We start from the raw sequence: 17252 nt of genomic DNA on the forward strand, positions 1-17252 counted from the left end.
GCTGCTTTTATCATTCATCTGTGACAAAACTAATTAGACTTAATGATATTAAAATAATCCCGGAAGATCAGATACTTCAGGGCATCTGGTTTAAAATATTCACTTCATTTCAATCGGGTTTTTGGGAGAAACACCTACATATTTATATAAAAATGTATTTACAAAAGCCATTGAGGCAAAAATAATGAATCCATAAATGAAGACATTTAGCTCATTACAGCTTCCATTTTGGAATAAATAAAAATCTTTTTAAAGATTTTAAAATATATAAACAGCTTTGTTATGGTGTAAAATGCGGTTGGACAGGTTTGAGTGTGCGTTTTGGCTGAAATATTTCCAAAATGTGATGTAAAAATGTAAAATCCTCTGAGAAACACGTCCGAGTCGATGTTGATGAGTTTTCTTCCCGAAGAAAATAAAAAATGTGTCTAAAAATCACGTCGTAATCTCGTTTGGGTTCATATACTGGACTCTTTGGGCGGGAGGTCGTTGTTGGTCACCGTGGAGACGAGCAGGGGGGCGTGGTCTGAGGAGGAAGTGACGCGGATCTGGCTGATTCGCTCCTCGACGCATCCGGCGGAAAGACGAGCTTCAGCGTCGTGATCCCAGCATTCTTCCACCGTCTCACAGAGAAGAGCCAGACCCTGGACCAGGAAGGGACCAGGAAGAGACCAGCGTTAGACCAGGAAGAGACCAGAAAGAGACCAGGAAGAGACCAGGAAGAGACCAGGAAGAGACCAGGAAGAGACCAGGAAGAGACCAGGAAGAGACCAGAGTGAGACCAGGAAGAGACCAGGAAGAGACCAGGAAGAGACCAGGAAGAGACCAGGAAGAGACCAGCGTTAGACCAGAGAGAGACCAGAAAGAGACCAGGAAGAGACCAGGAAGAGACCAGGAAGAGACCAGGAAGAGACCAGGAAGAGACAGCATTAGACCAGGAAGAGACCAGGAAGAGACCAGAGAGAGACCAGGAAGAGACCAGGAAGAGACCAGGAAGGGACCAGGAAGAGACCAGCGTTAGACCAGAGAGAGACCAGGAAGAGACCAGGAAGGGACCAGGAAGAGACCAGGAAGAGACCAGCGTTAGACCAGGAAGAGACCAGGAAGAGACCAGAGAGAGACCAGGAAGAGACCAGAGAGAGACCAGGAAGAGATCAGGGAGAGATCAGGGAGAGACCCGGAAGAGACCAGCGTTAGACCAGGAAGAGACCAGGAAGAGACCAGGAAGAGACCAGAGAGAGACCAGGAAGAGACCAGGGAGAGACCAGGGAGAGACCAGGAAGAGACCAGAGAGAGACCAGGAAGAGACCAGGGAGAGACCAGGGAGAGACCAGGAAGGGACCAGGAAGGGACCAGGAAGAGACCAGCGTTAGACCAGGAAGAGACCAGAGAGAGACCAGGAAGAGACCAGGGAGAGACCAGGAAGAGACCAGGGAGAGACCAGGAAGAGACCAGGAAGAGACCAGAGAGAGACCAGGAAGAGACCAGGAAGAGACCAGCGTTAGACCAGAGAGAGACCAGAGAGAGACCAGGAAGAGACCAGGAAGAGACCAGGAAGAGACCAGGAAGAGACCAGGAAGAGACCAGCATTAGACCAGGAAGAGACCAGGAAGAGACCAGAGAGAGACCAGGAAGAGACCAGAGAGAGACCAGGAAGAGACCAGGAAGAGACCAGAGAGAGACCCGGAAGAGACCAGAGAGAGACCAGGAAGAGACCAGGAAGAGACCAGGAAGAGACCAGAGAGAGACCAGGAAGAGATCAGGGAGAGACCAGGAAGAGACCAGAGAGAGACCCGGAAGAGACCAGCGTTAGACCAGGAAGAGACCAGGGAGAGACCAGGAAGAGACCAGGAAGAGACCAGGAAGAGACCAGGAAGAGACCAGCATTAGACCAGGAAGAGACCAGGAAGAGACCAGAGAGAGACCAGGAAGAGACCAGGAAGAGACCAGAGAGAGACCAGGAAGAGACCAGGAAGGGACCAGGAAGAGACCAGCGTTAGACCAGAGAGAGACCAGGAAGAGACCAGGAAGGGACCAGGAAGAGACCAGGAAGAGACCAGCGTTAGACCAGGAAGAGACCAGGAAGAGACCAGAGAGAGACCAGGAAGAGACCAGAGAGAGACCAGGAAGAGATCAGGGAGAGATCAGGGAGAGACCCGGAAGAGACCAGCGTTAGACCAGGAAGAGACCAGGAAGAGACCAGGAAGAGACCAGAGAGAGACCAGGAAGAGACCAGGGAGAGACCAGGGAGAGACCAGGAAGGGACCAGGAAGGGACCAGGAAGAGACCAGCGTTAGACCAGGAAGAGACCAGAAAGAGACCAGGAAGAGACCAGGAAGAGACCAGGAAGAGACCAGGAAGAGACCAGGAAGAGACCAGGAAGAGACCAGGAAGAGACCAGAGTGAGACCAGGAAGAGACCAGGAAGAGACCAGGAAGAGACCAGGAAGAGACCAGGAAGAGACCAGCGTTAGACCAGAGAGAGACCAGAAAGAGACCAGGAAGAGACCAGGAAGAGACCAGGAAGAGACCAGGAAGAGACCAGGAAGAGACAGCATTAGACCAGGAAGAGACCAGGAAGAGACCAGAGAGAGACCAGGAAGAGACCAGGAAGAGACAAGGAAGGGACCAGGAAGAGACCAGCGTTAGACCAGAGAGAGACCAGGAAGAGACCAGGAAGGGACCAGGAAGAGACCAGGAAGAGACCAGCGTTAGACCAGGAAGAGACCAGGAAGAGACCAGAGAGAGACCAGGAAGAGACCAGAGAGAGACCAGGAAGAGATCAGGGAGAGATCAGGGAGAGACCCGGAAGAGACCAGCGTTAGACCAGGAAGAGACCAGGAAGAGACCAGGAAGAGACCAGAGAGAGACCAGGAAGAGACCAGGGAGAGACCAGGGAGAGACCAGGAAGAGACCAGAGAGAGACCAGGAAGAGACCAGGGAGAGACCAGGGAGAGACCAGGAAGGGACCAGGAAGGGACCAGGAAGAGACCAGCGTTAGACCAGGAAGAGACCAGAGAGAGACCAGGAAGAGACCAGGGAGAGACCAGGAAGAGACCAGGGAGAGACCAGGAAGAGACCAGGAAGAGACCAGAGAGAGACCAGGAAGAGACCAGGAAGAGACCAGCGTTAGACCAGAGAGAGACCAGAGAGAGACCAGGAAGAGACCAGGAAGAGACCAGGAAGAGACCAGGAAGAGACCAGGAAGAGACGAGCATTAGACCAGGAAGAGACCAGGAAGAGACCAGAGAGAGACCAGGAAGAGACCAGAGAGAGACCAGGAAGAGACCAGGAAGAGACCAGAGAGAGACCCGGAAGAGACCAGAGAGAGACCAGGAAGAGACCAGGAAGAGACCAGGAAGAGACCAGAGAGAGACCAGGAAGAGATCAGGGAGAGACCAGGAAGAGACCAGAGAGAGACCCGGAAGAGACCAGCGTTAGACCAGGAAGAGACCAGGGAGAGACCAGGAAGAGACCAGGAAGAGACCAGGAAGAGACCAGGAAGAGACCAGCATTAGACCAGGAAGAGACCAGGAAGAGACCAGAGAGAGACCAGGAAGAGACCAGGAAGAGACCAGAGAGAGACCAGGAAGAGACCAGGAAGGGACCAGGAAGAGACCAGCGTTAGACCAGAGAGAGACCAGGAAGAGACCAGGAAGGGACCAGGAAGAGACCAGGAAGAGACCAGCGTTAGACCAGGAAGAGACCAGGAAGAGACCAGAGAGAGACCAGGAAGAGACCAGAGAGAGACCAGGAAGAGATCAGGGAGAGATCAGGGAGAGACCCGGAAGAGACCAGCGTTAGACCAGGAAGAGACCAGGAAGAGACCAGGAAGAGACCAGAGAGAGACCAGGAAGAGACCAGGGAGAGACCAGGGAGAGACCAGGAAGGGACCAGGAAGGGACCAGGAAGAGACCAGCGTTAGACCAGGAAGAGACCAGAGAGAGACCAGGAAGAGACCAGGGAGAGACCAGGAAGAGACCAGGGAGAGACCAGGAAGAGACCAGGAAGAGACCAGAGAGAGACCCGGAAGAGACCAGGAAGAGACCAGGAAGAGACCAGCGTTAGACCAGAGAGAGACCAGAGAGAGACCAGAGAGAGACCAGGAGGAGACCAGGAAGAGACCAGGAAGAGACCAGGAAGAGACCAGGAAGAGACCAGCGTTAGACCAGGAAGAGACCAGGAAGAGACCAGAGAGAGACCAGGAAGAGACCAGAGAGAGACCAGGAAGAGACCAGGAAGAGACCAGAGAGAGACCCGGAAGAGACCAGAGAGAGACCAGGAAGAGACCAGGAAGAGACCAGGAAGAGACCAGAGAGAGACCAGGAAGAGATCAGGGAGAGACCAGGAAGAGACCAGAGAGAGACCCGGAAGAGACCAGCGTTAGACCAGGAAGAGACCAGGGAGAGACCAGGAAGAGACCAGGAAGAGACCAGGAAGAGACCAGGAAGAGACCAGGAAGAGACCAGCATTAGACCAGGAAGAGACCAGGAAGAGACCAGAGAGAGACCAGGAAGAGACCAGGAAGAGACCAGAGAGAGACCAGGAAGAGACCAGGAAGGGACCAGGAAGAGACCAGCGTTAGACCAGAGAGAGACCAGGAAGAGACCAGGAAGGGACCAGGAAGAGACCAGCGTTAGACCAGGAAGAGACCAGGAAGAGACCAGAGAGAGACCAGAGAGAGACCAGGAAGAGATCAGGGAGAGACCAGGAAGAGACCAGAGAGAGACCCGGAAGAGACCAGCGTTAGACCCGGAAGAGACCAGCGTTAGACCAGGAAGAGACCAGGAAGAGACCAGGGAGAGACCAGGAAGAGACAAGGAAGAGACCAGGAAGAGACCAGGAAGAGACCAGGGAGAGACCAGGGAGAGACCAGGAAAAGACCAGGAAGGGACCAGGAAGAGACCAGCGTTAGACCAGGAAGAGACCAGAAAGAGACCAGGAAGAGACCAGGAAGAGACCAGGAAGAGACCAGGAAGAGACCAGGAAGAGACCAGGAAGAGACCAGGAAGAGACCAGCGTTAGACCAGAGAGAGACCAGGAAGAGACCAGGAAGAGACCAGCGTTAGACCAGGAAGAGACCAGAGAGAGACCAGGAAGAGACCAGAGAGAGACCAGGAAGAGACCAGCGTTAGACCAGAGAGAGACCAGGAAGAGACCAGGAAGAGACCAGCGTTAGACCAGGAAAAGACCAGGAAGAGACCAGAGAGAGACCAGGAAGAGACCAGAGAGAGACCAGGAAGAGACCAGGGAGAGACCAGGAAGAGACCAGGAAGAGACCAGAGAGAGACCAGGAAGAGACCAGGAAGAGACCAGCGTTAGACCAGAGAGAGACCAGGAAGAGACCAGCGTTAGACCAGGAAGAGACCAGGAAGAGACCAGAGAGAGACCAGGAAGAGACCAGAGAGAGACCCGGAAGAGACCAGGAAGAGACCAGCGTTAGACCAGGAAGAGACCAGGAAGAGACCAGAGAGAGACCAGGAAGAGACCAGAGAGAGACCAGGAAGAGACCAGGGAGAGACCAGGAAGAGACCAGGAAGAGACCAGGAAGAGACCAGAGAGAGACCAGGAAGAGACCAGGAAGAGACCAGGAAGAGACCAGCGTTAGACCAGAGAGAGACCAGGAAGAGACCAGGAAGAGACCAGCGTTAGACCAGGAAGAGACCAGGAAGAGACCAGAGAGAGACCAGGAAGAGACCAGAGAGAGACCCGGAAGAGACCAGGAAGAGACCAGCGTTAGACCAGGAAGAGACCAGGAAGAGACCAGAGAGAGACCAGGAAGAGACCAGGAAGAGACCAGGAAGAGACCAGGGAGAGACCAGGGAGAGACCAGGAAGAGACCAGGAAGAGACCAGAGAGAGACCAGGAAGGGACCAGGAAGAGACCAGCGTTAGACCAGGAAGAGACCAGGAAGAGACCAGGAAGAGACCAGAGAGAGACCAGGAAGAGATCAGGGAGAGACCAGGAAGAGACCAGGAAGAGACCAGAGAGAGACCCGGAAGAGACCAGCGTTAGACCAGGAAGAGACCAGGAAGAGACCAGCATTAGACCAGGAAGAGACCAGGAAGAGACCAGGAAGAGACCAGGAAGAGACCAGGAAGAGACCAGAGAGAGACCAGGAAGAGACCAGGAAGAGATCAGGAAGGGACCAGGAAGAGACCAGCGTTAGACCAGAGAGAGACCAGGAAGAGACCAGGAAGGGACCAGGAAGAGACCAGCGTTAGACCAGGAAGAGACCAGGAAGAGACCAGAGAGAGACCAGGAAGAGACCAGAGAGAGACCAGAGAGAGACCAGGAAGAGATCAGGGAGAGACCAGGAAGAGACCAGGAAGAGACCAGGAAGAGACCAGAGAGAGACCAGGAAGAGACCAGAGAGAGACCAGGAAGAGACCAGGGAGAGACCAGGAAGAGACCAGGAAGAGACCAGGAAGAGACCAGAGAGAGACCAGGAAGAGACCAGGAAGAGACCAGGAAGAGACCAGCGTTAGACCAGAGAGAGACCAGGAAGAGACCAGGAAGAGACCAGCGTTAGACCAGGAAGAGACCAGGAAGAGACCAGAGAGAGACCAGGAAGAGACCAGAGAGAGACCCGGAAGAGACCAGGAAGAGACCAGCGTTAGACCAGGAAGAGACCAGGAAGAGACCAGAGAGAGACCAGGAAGAGACCAGGAAGAGACCAGGGAGAGACCAGGGAGAGACCAGGGAGAGACCAGGAAGAGACCAGGAAGAGACCAGAGAGAGACCAGGAAGGGACCAGGAAGAGACCAGCGTTAGACCAGGAAGAGACCAGGAAGAGACCAGGAAGAGACCAGAGAGAGACCAGGAAGAGATCAGGGAGAGACCAGGAAGAGACCAGGAAGAGACCAGAGAGAGACCCGGAAGAGACCAGCGTTAGACCAGGAAGAGACCAGGAAGAGACCAGCATTAGACCAGGAAGAGACCAGGAAGAGACCAGGAAGAGACCAGGAAGAGACCAGAGAGAGACCAGGAAGAGACCAGGAAGGGACCAGGAAGAGACCAGCGTTAGACCAGAGAGAGACCAGGAAGAGACCAGGAAGGGACCAGGAAGAGACCAGCGTTAGACCAGGAAGAGACCAGGAAGAGACCAGAGAGAGACCAGGAAGAGACCAGAGAGAGACCAGGAAGAGATCAGGGAGAGACCAGGAAGAGACCAGGAAGAGACCCGGAAGAGACCAGCGTTAGACCAGGAAGAGACCAGGAAGAGACCAGGAAGAGACCAGAGAGAGACCAGGAAGAGACCAGGAAGAGACCAGGGAGAGACCAGGGAGAGACCAGGGAGAGACCAGGGAGAGACCAGGAAGGGACCAGAGAGAGACCCGGAAGAGACCAGCGTTAGACCAGGAAGAGACCAGAGAGAGACCAGAGAGAGACCAGGAAGAGACCAGGAAGAGACCAGGAAGAGACCAGAGAGAGACCAGGAAGAGATCAGGGAGAGACCAGGAAGAGATCAGGGAGAGACCAGGAAGAGACCAGAGAGAGACCCGGAAGAGACCAGCGTTAGACCAGGAAGAGACCAGGGAGAGACCAGGAAGAGACCAGGAAGAGACCAGGGAGAGACCAGGGAGAGACCAGGAAGAGACAAGGAAGAGACCAGGAAGAGACCAGGAAGAGACCAGGGAGAGACCAGGGAGAGACCAGGAAAAGACCAGGAAGGGACCAGGAAGAGACCAGCGTTATACCAGGAAGAGACCAGAAAGAGACCAGGAAGAGACCAGGAAGAGACCAGGAAGAGACCAGGAAGAGACCAGGAAGAGACCAGGAAGAGACCAGCGTTAGACCAGAGAGAGACCAGGAAGAGACCAGGAAGAGACCAGCGTTAGACCAGGAAGAGACCAGAGAGAGACCAGGAAGAGACCAGAGAGAGACCAGGAAGAGACCAGCGTTAGACCAGAGAGAGACCAGGAAGAGACCAGGAAGAGACCAGCGTTAGACCAGGAACAGACCAGGAAGAGACCAGAGAGAGACCAGGAAGAGACCAGAGAGAGACCAGGAAGAGACCAGGGAGAGACCAGGAAGAGACCAGGAAGAGACCAGAGAGAGACCAGGAAGAGACCAGGAAGAGACCAGCGTTAGACCAGAGAGAGACCAGGAAGAGACCAGGAAGAGACCAGCGTTAGACCAGGAAGAGACCAGGAAGAGACCAGAGAGAGACCAGGAAGAGACCAGAGAGAGACCCGGAAGAGACCAGGAAGAGACCAGCGTTAGACCAGGAAGAGACCAGGAAGAGACCAGAGAGAGACCAGGAAGAGACCAGAGAGAGACCAGGAAGAGACCAGGGAGAGACCAGGAAGAGACCAGGAAGAGACCAGGAAGAGACCAGAGAGAGACCAGGAAGAGACCAGCATTAGACCAGGAAGAGACCAGGAAGAGACCAGAGAGAGACCAGGAAGAGACCAGGAAGAGACCAGAGAGAGACCAGGAAGAGACCAGGAAGAGACCAGCGTTAGACCAGAGAGAGACCAGGAAGAGACCAGGAAGGGACCAGGAAGAGACCAGCGTTAGACCAGGAAGAGACCAGGAAGAGACCAGAGAGAGACCAGGAAGAGACCAGAGAGAGACCAGGAAGAGATCAGGGAGAGACCAGGAAGAGACCAGAGAGAGACCAGGAAGAGATCAGGGAGAGACCAGGAAGAGACCAGAGAGAGACCAGGAAGAGACCAGGAAGAGACCAGAGAGAGACCAGGAAGAGACCAGGAAGAGACCAGGAAGAGACCAGGAAGAGACCAGGGAGAGACCAGGGAGAGACCAGGGAGAGACCAGGAAAAGACCAGGAAGAGACCAGAGAGAGACCAGGAAGAGACCAGGGAGAGACCAGGAAGAGACCAGGGAGAGACCAGGAAGAGACCAGAGAGAGACCCGGAAGAGACCAGGAAGAGACCAGCGTTAGACCAGGAAGAGACCAGAGAGAGACCAGAGAGAGACCAGGAAGAGACCAGGGAGAGACCAGGAAGAGACCAGGAAGAGACCAGGAAGAGACCAGCGTTAGACCAGGAAGAGACCAGAGAGAGACCAGAGAGAGACCAGAGAGAGACCAGGAAGAGACCAGAGAGAGACCAGGAAGAGACCAGAGAGAGACCCGGAAGAGACCAGGAAGAGACCAGCGTTAGACCAGGAAGAGACCAGGAAGAGACCAGGAAGAGACCAGAGAGAGACCCGGAAGAGACCCGGAAGAGACCAGGAAGAGACCAGCGTTAGACCAGGAAGAGACCAGGAAGAGACCAGGAAGAGACCAGGAAGAGACCAGGAAGAGACCAGGAAGAGACCAGGAAGAGACCAGGAAGAGACCAGGAAGAGACCAGCGTTAGACCAGAGAGAGACCAGGAAGAGACCAGGAAGGGACCAGGAAGAGACCAGCGTTAGACCAGGAAGAGACCAGGAAGAGACCAGAGAGAGACCAGGAAGAGATCAGGGAGAGACCAGGAAGAGACCAGGAAGAGACCAGAGAGAGACCCGGAAGAGACCAGCGTTAGACCAGGAAGAGACCAGAGAGAGACCAGAGAGAGACCAGGAAGAGACCAGGAAGAGACCAGGAAGAGACCAGGAAGAGACCAGGAAGAGACCAGGAAGAGACCAGCATTAGACCAGGAAGAGACCAGGAAGAGACCAGGAAGAGACCAGAGAGAGACCAGGAAGAGACCAGAGAGAGACCAGGAAGAGACCAGGAAGAGACCAGGAAGGGACCAGGAAGAGACCAGCGTTAGACCAGAGAGAGACCAGGAAGAGACCAGGAAGGGACCAGGAAGAGACCAGCGTTAGACCAGGAAGAGACCAGGGAGAGACCAGAGAGAGACCAGGAAGAGACCAGAGAGAGACCAGAGAGAGACCAGGAAGAGATCAGGGAGAGACCAGGAAGAGACCCGGAAGAGACCAGCGTTAGACCAGGAAGAGACCAGGAAGAGACCAGGAAGAGACCAGGGAGAGACCAGGGAGAGACCAGGGAGAGACCAGGGAGAGACCAGGGAGAGACCAGGAAGGGACCAGGAAGAGACCAGCGTTAGACCAGGAAGAGACCAGAGAGAGACCAGGAAGAGACCAGAGAGAGACCCGGAAGAGACCAGGAAGAGACCAGCGTTAGACCAGGAAGAGACCAGGAAGAGACCAGAGAGAGACCAGAGAGAGACCAGAGAGAGACCAGGAAGAGACCAGGAAGAGACCAGGGAGAGACCAGGGAGAGACCAGGGAGAGACCAGGGAGAGACCAGGAAGAGACCAGGAAGAGACCAGCGTTAGACCAGGAAGAGACCAGGAAGAGACCAGGAAGAGACCAGAGAGAGACCAGGAAGAGACCAGAGAGAGACCAGGAAGAGACCAGGAAGAGACCAGGAAGAGACCAGGAAGGGACCAGGAAGAGACCAGGAAGAGACCAGGAAGAGACCAGGAAGAGACCAGAGAGAGACCAGGAAGAGACCAGGAAGAGACCAGGAAGGGACCAGGAAGAGACCAGCGTTAGACCAGAGAGAGACCAGGAAGAGACCAGGAAGGGACCAGGAAGAGACCAGCGTTAGACCAGGAAGAGACCAGGAAGAGACCAGAGAGAGACCAGGAAGAGACCAGAGAGAGACCAGGAAGAGATCAGGGAGAGACCAGGAAGAGACCAGGAAGAGACCCGGAAGAGACCAGCGTTAGACCAGGAAGAGACCAGGAAGAGACCAGGAAGAGACCAGAGAGAGACCAGGAAGAGACCAGGAAGAGACCAGGGAGAGACCAGGGAGAGACCAGGGAGAGACCAGGGAGAGACCAGGGAGAGACCAGGAAGGGACCAGAGAGAGACCCGGAAGAGACCAGCGTTAGACCAGGAAGAGACCAGAGAGAGACCAGAGAGAGACCAGGAAGAGACCAGGAAGAGACCAGGAAGAGACCAGAGAGAGACCAGGAAGAGATCAGGGAGAGACCAGGAAGAGACCAGAGAGAGACCCGGAAGAGACCAGCGTTAGACCAGGAAGAGACCAGGGAGAGACCAGGAAGAGACCAGGAAGAGACCAGGGAGAGACCAGGGAGAGACCAGGAAGAGACAAGGAAGAGACCAGGAAGAGACCAGGAAGAGACCAGGGAGAGACCAGGGAGAGACCAGGAAAAGACCAGGAAGGGACCAGGAAGAGACCAGCGTTAGACCAGGAAGAGACCAGAAAGAGACCAGGAAGAGACCAGGAAGAGACCAGGAAGAGACCAGGAAGAGACCAGGAAGAGACCAGGAAGAGACCAGCGTTAGACCAGAGAGAGACCAGGAAGAGACCAGGAAGAGACCAGCGTTAGACCAGGAAGAGACCAGAGAGAGACCAGGAAGAGACCAGAGAGAGACCAGGAAGAGACCAGCGTTAGACCAGAGAGAGACCAGGAAGAGACCAGGAAGAGACCAGCGTTAGACCAGGAACAGACCAGGAAGAGACCAGAGAGAGACCAGGAAGAGACCAGAGAGAGACCAGGAAGAGACCAGGGAGAGACCAGGAAGAGACCAGGAAGAGACCAGCGTTAGACCAGAGAGAGACCAGGAAGAGACCAGGAAGAGACCAGCGTTAGACCAGGAAGAGACCAGGAAGAGACCAGAGAGAGACCAGGAAGAGACCAGAGAGAGACCCGGAAGAGACCAGGAAGAGACCAGCGTTAGACCAGGAAGAGACCAGGAAGAGACCAGAGAGAGACCAGGAAGAGACCAGAGAGAGACCAGGAAGAGACCAGGGAGAGACCAGGAAGAGACCAGGAAGAGACCAGGAAGAGACCAGAGAGAGACCAGGAAGAGACCAGCATTAGACCAGGAAGAGACCAGGAAGAGACCAGAGAGAGACCAGGAAGAGACCAGGAAGAGACCAGAGAGAGACCAGGAAGAGACCAGGAAGAGACCAGCGTTAGACCAGAGAGAGACCAGGAAGAGACCAGGAAGGGACCAGGAAGAGACCAGCGTTAGACCAGGAAGAGACCAGGAAGAGACCAGAGAGAGACCAGGAAGAGACCAGAGAGAGACCAGGAAGAGATCAGGGAGAGACCAGGAAGAGACCAGAGAGAGACCAGGAAGAGATCAGGGAGAGACCAGGAAGAGACCAGAGAGAGACCAGGAAGAGACCAGGAAGAGACCAGAGAGAGACCAGGAAGAGACCAGGAAGAGACCAGGAAGAGACCAGGAAGAGACCAGGGAGAGACCAGGGAGAGACCAGGGAGAGACCAGGAAAAGACCAGGAAGAGACCAGAGAGAGACCAGGAAGAGACCAGGGAGAGACCAGGAAGAGACCAGGGAGAGACCAGGAAGAGACCAGAGAGAGACCCGGAAGAGACCAGGAAGAGACCAGCGTTAGACCAGGAAGAGACCAGAGAGAGACCAGAGAGAGACCAGGAAGAGACCAGGGAGAGACCAGGAAGAGACCAGGAAGAGACCAGGAAGAGACCAGCGTTAGACCAGGAAGAGACCAGAGAGAGACCAGAGAGAGACCAGGAAGAGACCAGAGAGAGACCCGGAAGAGACCAGGAAGAGACCAGCGTTAGACCAGGAAGAGACCAGGAAGAGACCAGGAAGAGACCAGAGAGAGACCCGGAAGAGACCCGGAAGAGACCAGGAAGAGACCAGCGTTAGACCAGGAAGAGACCAGGAAGAGACCAGGAAGAGACCAGGAAGAGACCAGGAAGAGACCAGGAAGAGACCAGGAAGAGACCAGCGTTAGACCAGAGAGAGACCAGGAAGAGACCAGGAAGGGACCAGGAAGAGACCAGCGTTAGACCAGGAAGAGACCAGGAAGAGACCAGAGAGAGACCAGGAAGAGATCAGGGAGAGACCAGGAAGAGACCAGGAAGAGACCAGGAAGAGACCAGAGAGAGACCCGGAAGAGACCAGCGTTAGACCAGGAAGAGACCAGAGAGAGACCAGAGAGAGACCAGGAAGAGACCAGGAAGAGACCAGGAAGAGACCAGGAAGAGACCAGGAAGAGACCAGCATTAGACCAGGAAGAGACCAGGAAGAGACCAGGAAGAGACCAGAGAGAGACCAGGAAGAGACCAGAGAGAGACCAGGAAGAGACCAGGAAGAGACCAGGAAGGGACCAGGAAGAGACCAGCGTTAGACCAGAGAGAGACCAGGAAGAGACCAGGAAGGGACCAGGAAGAGACCAGCGTTAGACCAGGAAGAGACCAGGGAGAGACCAGAGAGAGACCAGGAAGAGACCAGAGAGAGACCAGGAAGAGATCAGGGAGAGACCAGGAAGAGACCCGGAAGAGACCAGCGTTATACCAGGAAGAGACCAGGAAGAGACCAGGGAGAGACCAGGGAGAGACCAGGGAGAGACCAGGGAGAGACCAGGGAGAGACCAGGAAGGGACCAGGAAGAGACCAGCGTTAGACCAGGAAGAGACCAGAGAGAGACCAGGAAGAGACCAGAGAGAGACCCGGAAGAGACCAGGAAGAGACCAGCGTTAGACCAGGAAGAGACCAGGAAGAGACCAGAGAGAGACCAGAGAGAGACCAGAGAGAGACCAGGAAGAGACCAGGAAGAGACCAGGGAGAGACCAGGGAGAGACCAGGGAGAGACCAGGAAGAGACCAGGAAGAGACCAGCGTTAGACCAGGAAGAGACCAGGAAGAGACCAGGAAGAGACCAGAGAGAGACCAGGAAGAGACCAGAGAGAGACCAGGAAGAGACCAGAGAGAGACCAGGAAGAGATCAGGGAGAGACCAGAGAGAGACCAGGAAGAGATCAGGGAGAGACCAGAGAGAGACCAGGAAGAGACCAGGAAGAGACCAGAGAGAGACCAGAGAGAGACCAGAGAGAGACCAGGAAGGGACCAGGAAGAGACCAGCGTTAGACCAGGAAGAGACCAGCGTTAGACCAGGAAGAGACCAGGAAGAGACCAGAGAGACCAGGAAGAGACCAGAGAGAGACCAGGAAGAGATCAGGGAGAGACCAGGAAGAGACCAGAGAGAGACCAGGAAGAGATCAGGGAGAGACCAGAGAGAGACCCGGAAGAGACCAGGAAGAGACCAGCGTTAGACCAGGAAGAGACCAGGAAGAGACCAGAGAGAGACCAGGAAGAGACCAGGAAGAGACCAGGAAGAGACCAGGAAGAGACCAGGAAGGGACCAGGAAGGGACCAGGAAGGGACCAGGAAGAGACCAGCGTTAGACCAGAGAGAGACCAGGAAGAGACCAGCGTTAGACCAGGAAGAGACCAGGAAGAGACCAGAGAGAGACCAGAGAGAGACCAGGAAGAGACCAGGGAGAGACCCGGAAGAGACCAGGAAGAGACCAGGAAGAGACCAGGGAGAGACCAGGGAGAGACCAGGAAGAGACCAGCATTAGACCAGGAAGAGACCAGGAAGAGACCAGAGAGAGACCAGGAAGAGACCAGAGAGAGACCAGGAAGAGACCAGGAAGATACCAGCGTTAGACCAGGAAGAGACCAGGAAGAGACCACAGAGAGACCAGGAAGAGACTAGAGAGAGACCAGGAAGAGACCAGAGAGAGACCAGGAAGAGACCAGGAAGAGACCAGGAGGAGACCAGGAAGAGACCAGAGAGAGACCAGAGAGAGACCAGAGAGAGACCAGGAAGAGACCAGGAAGAGACCAGGAAGAGACCAGGAAGAGACCAGGGAGAGACCAGGAAGAGACCAGGGAGAGGCCAGAGAGAGGCCAGAGAGAGACCAGGAAAAGACCAGGAAAAGACCAGGAAGAGACCAGGGAGAGACCAGAGAGAGACCAGGAAGAGACCAGAGAGAGACCAGAGAGAGACCAGGAAGAGACCAGGAAGAGACCAGGGAGAGACCAGAGAGAGACCAGAGAGAGACCAGGAAGAGACCAGGAAGAGACCAGAGAGAGACCAGGAAGAGACCAGGAAGAGACCAGAGAGAGACCAGAGAGAGACCAGAGAGAGACCAGGAAGAGACCAGGAAGAGACCAGAGAGAGACCAGAGAGAGACCAGGAAGAGACCAGGAAGAGACCAGAGAGAGACCAGAGAGAGACCAGGAAGAGACCAGAGAGAGACCAGGAAGAGACCAGGAAGAGCCCAGAGAGAGACCAGAGAGAGGCCAGGAAGAGACCAGCGTTAGAACAGGAAGAGACCAGAGAGAGACCAGGAAGAGACCAGGAAGAGACCAGGAAGAGACCAGAGAGAGACCAGGAAGAGACCAGAGAGAGGCCAGGGAGAGACCAGAGAGAGACCAGGAAGAGACCAGAGAGAGACCAGAGAGAGACCAGAGAGAGACCAGAGAGAGACCAGAGAGAGACCAGAGAGAGACCAGAGAGACCAGAGAGACCAGAGAGAGACCAGGAAGAGACCAGGAAGAGACCAGGAAGAGACCAGAGAGAGACCGGGTCTAAACCAGGACTAAGCTTCATGTTTTACCGTGTGTTTGAGCCACTGCTCTTTGAAGGCTGGTCTGAGTTTCTTGTGGACGATGACTTCCTGCAGATCTTCCAGAGACGGATGTTGTCCCACTTCCTCCTCGAACGGCAGCAGGTACTCATCCACAGGACCTGAGAGGACCAGAGACCAGAGTCAGACCAGGGACCAGGGACCAGAAACCAGAGACCAGGGACCAGGGACCAGAGACCAGGGACCAGAGACCAGGGACCAGAGACCAGGAACCAGGGACCAGAGACCAGGGACCAGAGTTAGACCAGAGACCACCCATAGTCTCGCCCGTAGTCCCGTAGTCTCGCCCGTAGTCCCGTAGTCTCGCCCGTAGTCACGTCCGTAGTCACGTCCGTAGTCCTGTAGTCTCGCCCGTAGTCTCGCCCGTAGTCACGTCCGTAGTCACGTCCGTAGTCACGTCCGTAGTCACGTCCGTAGTCACGTCCGTAGTCCTGTAGTCTCGCCCGTAGTCTCGCCCGTAGTCTCGCCCGTAGTCTGTAGTCTCGCCCGTAGTCTGTAGTCTCGCCCGTAGTCCTGTAGTCTCGCCCGTAGTCCTGCCCGTAGTCTCGCCCGTAGTCTCGCCCGTAGTCTCGCCCGTAGTCTGTAGTCTCGCCCGTAGTCCTGTAGTCTCGCCCGTAGTCTCGCCCGTAGTCTCGCCTGTAGTCGTACCGTCGGCGGCCTTGCAGCGCGACACGAGCTCCCACAGCACGAGGCCGAGCGCGTACATGTCGATTCTGAGGAATGAGTCTCTCTGGAAGTTTATAGCTCCCTCCAACACCTCAGGGGCCATGTACCGCCGCGTGCCCACCTGAAACAAGAGGGGTCAAAGAGGGTCACACAGGGTCAAAGGGGGTCACACAGGGTGGGTGTGGTCTTGGGTGTGGTTGTGGTCTTGGGTGTGGTCATGGTCATATGTGTGGGCGTGGGTGTGGTTGTGGTCATGTGTGTGGGTGTGGTTGTGGTCATGTGTGTGGGTGTGGTCGCGGTCATGTGTGTGGGCGTGGTCATGGTCATATGTGTGGGCGTGGTCGCGGTCATGTGTGTGGGTGTGGTCATATGTGTGGGTGTGGTCATATGTGTGGGTGTGGTCATATGTGTGGGTGTGGTCATGTGTGTGGGTGTGGTCATGTGTGTGGGTGTGGTCGTATGTGTGGGTGTGGTCATGTGTGTGGGCGTGGTCATATGTGTGGGCGTGGTCATATGTGTGGGCGTGGTCATATGTGTGGGCGTGGTCATATGTGTGGGCGTGGTCATATGTGTGGGTGTGGTCATATGTGAGGTTGTGGTTATATGTGTGGGCGTGGTCGCGGTCATATGTGTGGGTGTGGTCATATGTGTGGGCGTGGTCATATGTGTGGTCTGGGTCGTGGGTGTGGCCATGAATGTGGTTGTGGGCGGGGCACCTGTCCGTGCGTCTCTCCAGGTGGAGTCCCGGGCTCGAACAGAACGGCCAAACCAAAGTCTCCGATCACGGCCGAGAGATCCGAGCGAAGCATCACGTTCTTACTCTTGAAGTCTCTGAAACATGAAAGGCTCTAACGAGAAAGGCTCTAAGGTCTAAAGCAGGTCTAAATGAGGTCTAAAGCAGGTCCAAAGCGGGTGTGAGGGGCCCTTGCCTCACCTGTGGGCGATGGCAGGCTTGGGCCCGTCCTTGTTGCCCCGGGGCAGGTCTTCATGGAGGAAGGCGAGGCCGCGGGACATGGACTCAGCGATGAGGCAGAGTTCAGACCAACTCACCACGTTTCCCTTCAGGAAGTCACACAGAGAGCCCTAAAGAGAGAGAGGGGTGAGCAGGGGCCACCAGGGGCCACCAGAGAGCCCTAAAGAGAGAGAGGGGTGAGCAGGGGCCACCAGGGGCCACCAGAGAGCCCTAAAGAGAGACTCGCTCAGACTCTCGCTCAGAC

The 17252-nt window shown here is 55.3% G+C and overlaps 1 protein-coding gene across 1 annotated transcript in view; it reads right to left on the reverse strand.

The window, feature by feature from the left end:
* Positions 1 to 223: 223 nt before the first annotated feature.
* Positions 224 to 17252, reverse strand: part of LOC140364914 (activin receptor type-2B-like) — a 41630-nt gene continuing 24601 nt past the window's right edge. The window contains exons 7-11 of the mRNA XM_072451293.1: positions 16970 to 17118; positions 16752 to 16866; positions 16018 to 16156; positions 15340 to 15470; positions 224 to 644 (exon numbers count right to left, since the gene is read on the reverse strand). Of these exons, the coding sequence (XP_072307394.1) occupies positions 459 to 644; positions 15340 to 15470; positions 16018 to 16156; positions 16752 to 16866; positions 16970 to 17118 (720 nt within the window). The 3' untranslated portion in view covers positions 224 to 458. The remainder of the gene's footprint in view (positions 645 to 15339; positions 15471 to 16017; positions 16157 to 16751; positions 16867 to 16969; positions 17119 to 17252) is intronic.

The sequence above is a fragment of the Eucyclogobius newberryi genome, unplaced genomic scaffold, assembly GCF_026437365.1.
Source record: "Eucyclogobius newberryi isolate DKJ021-1_F unplaced genomic scaffold, fEucNew1.0.hap1 SCAF_18, whole genome shotgun sequence".
In the NCBI taxonomy this organism is placed as follows: domain Eukaryota; kingdom Metazoa; phylum Chordata; class Actinopteri; order Gobiiformes; family Gobiidae; genus Eucyclogobius; species Eucyclogobius newberryi.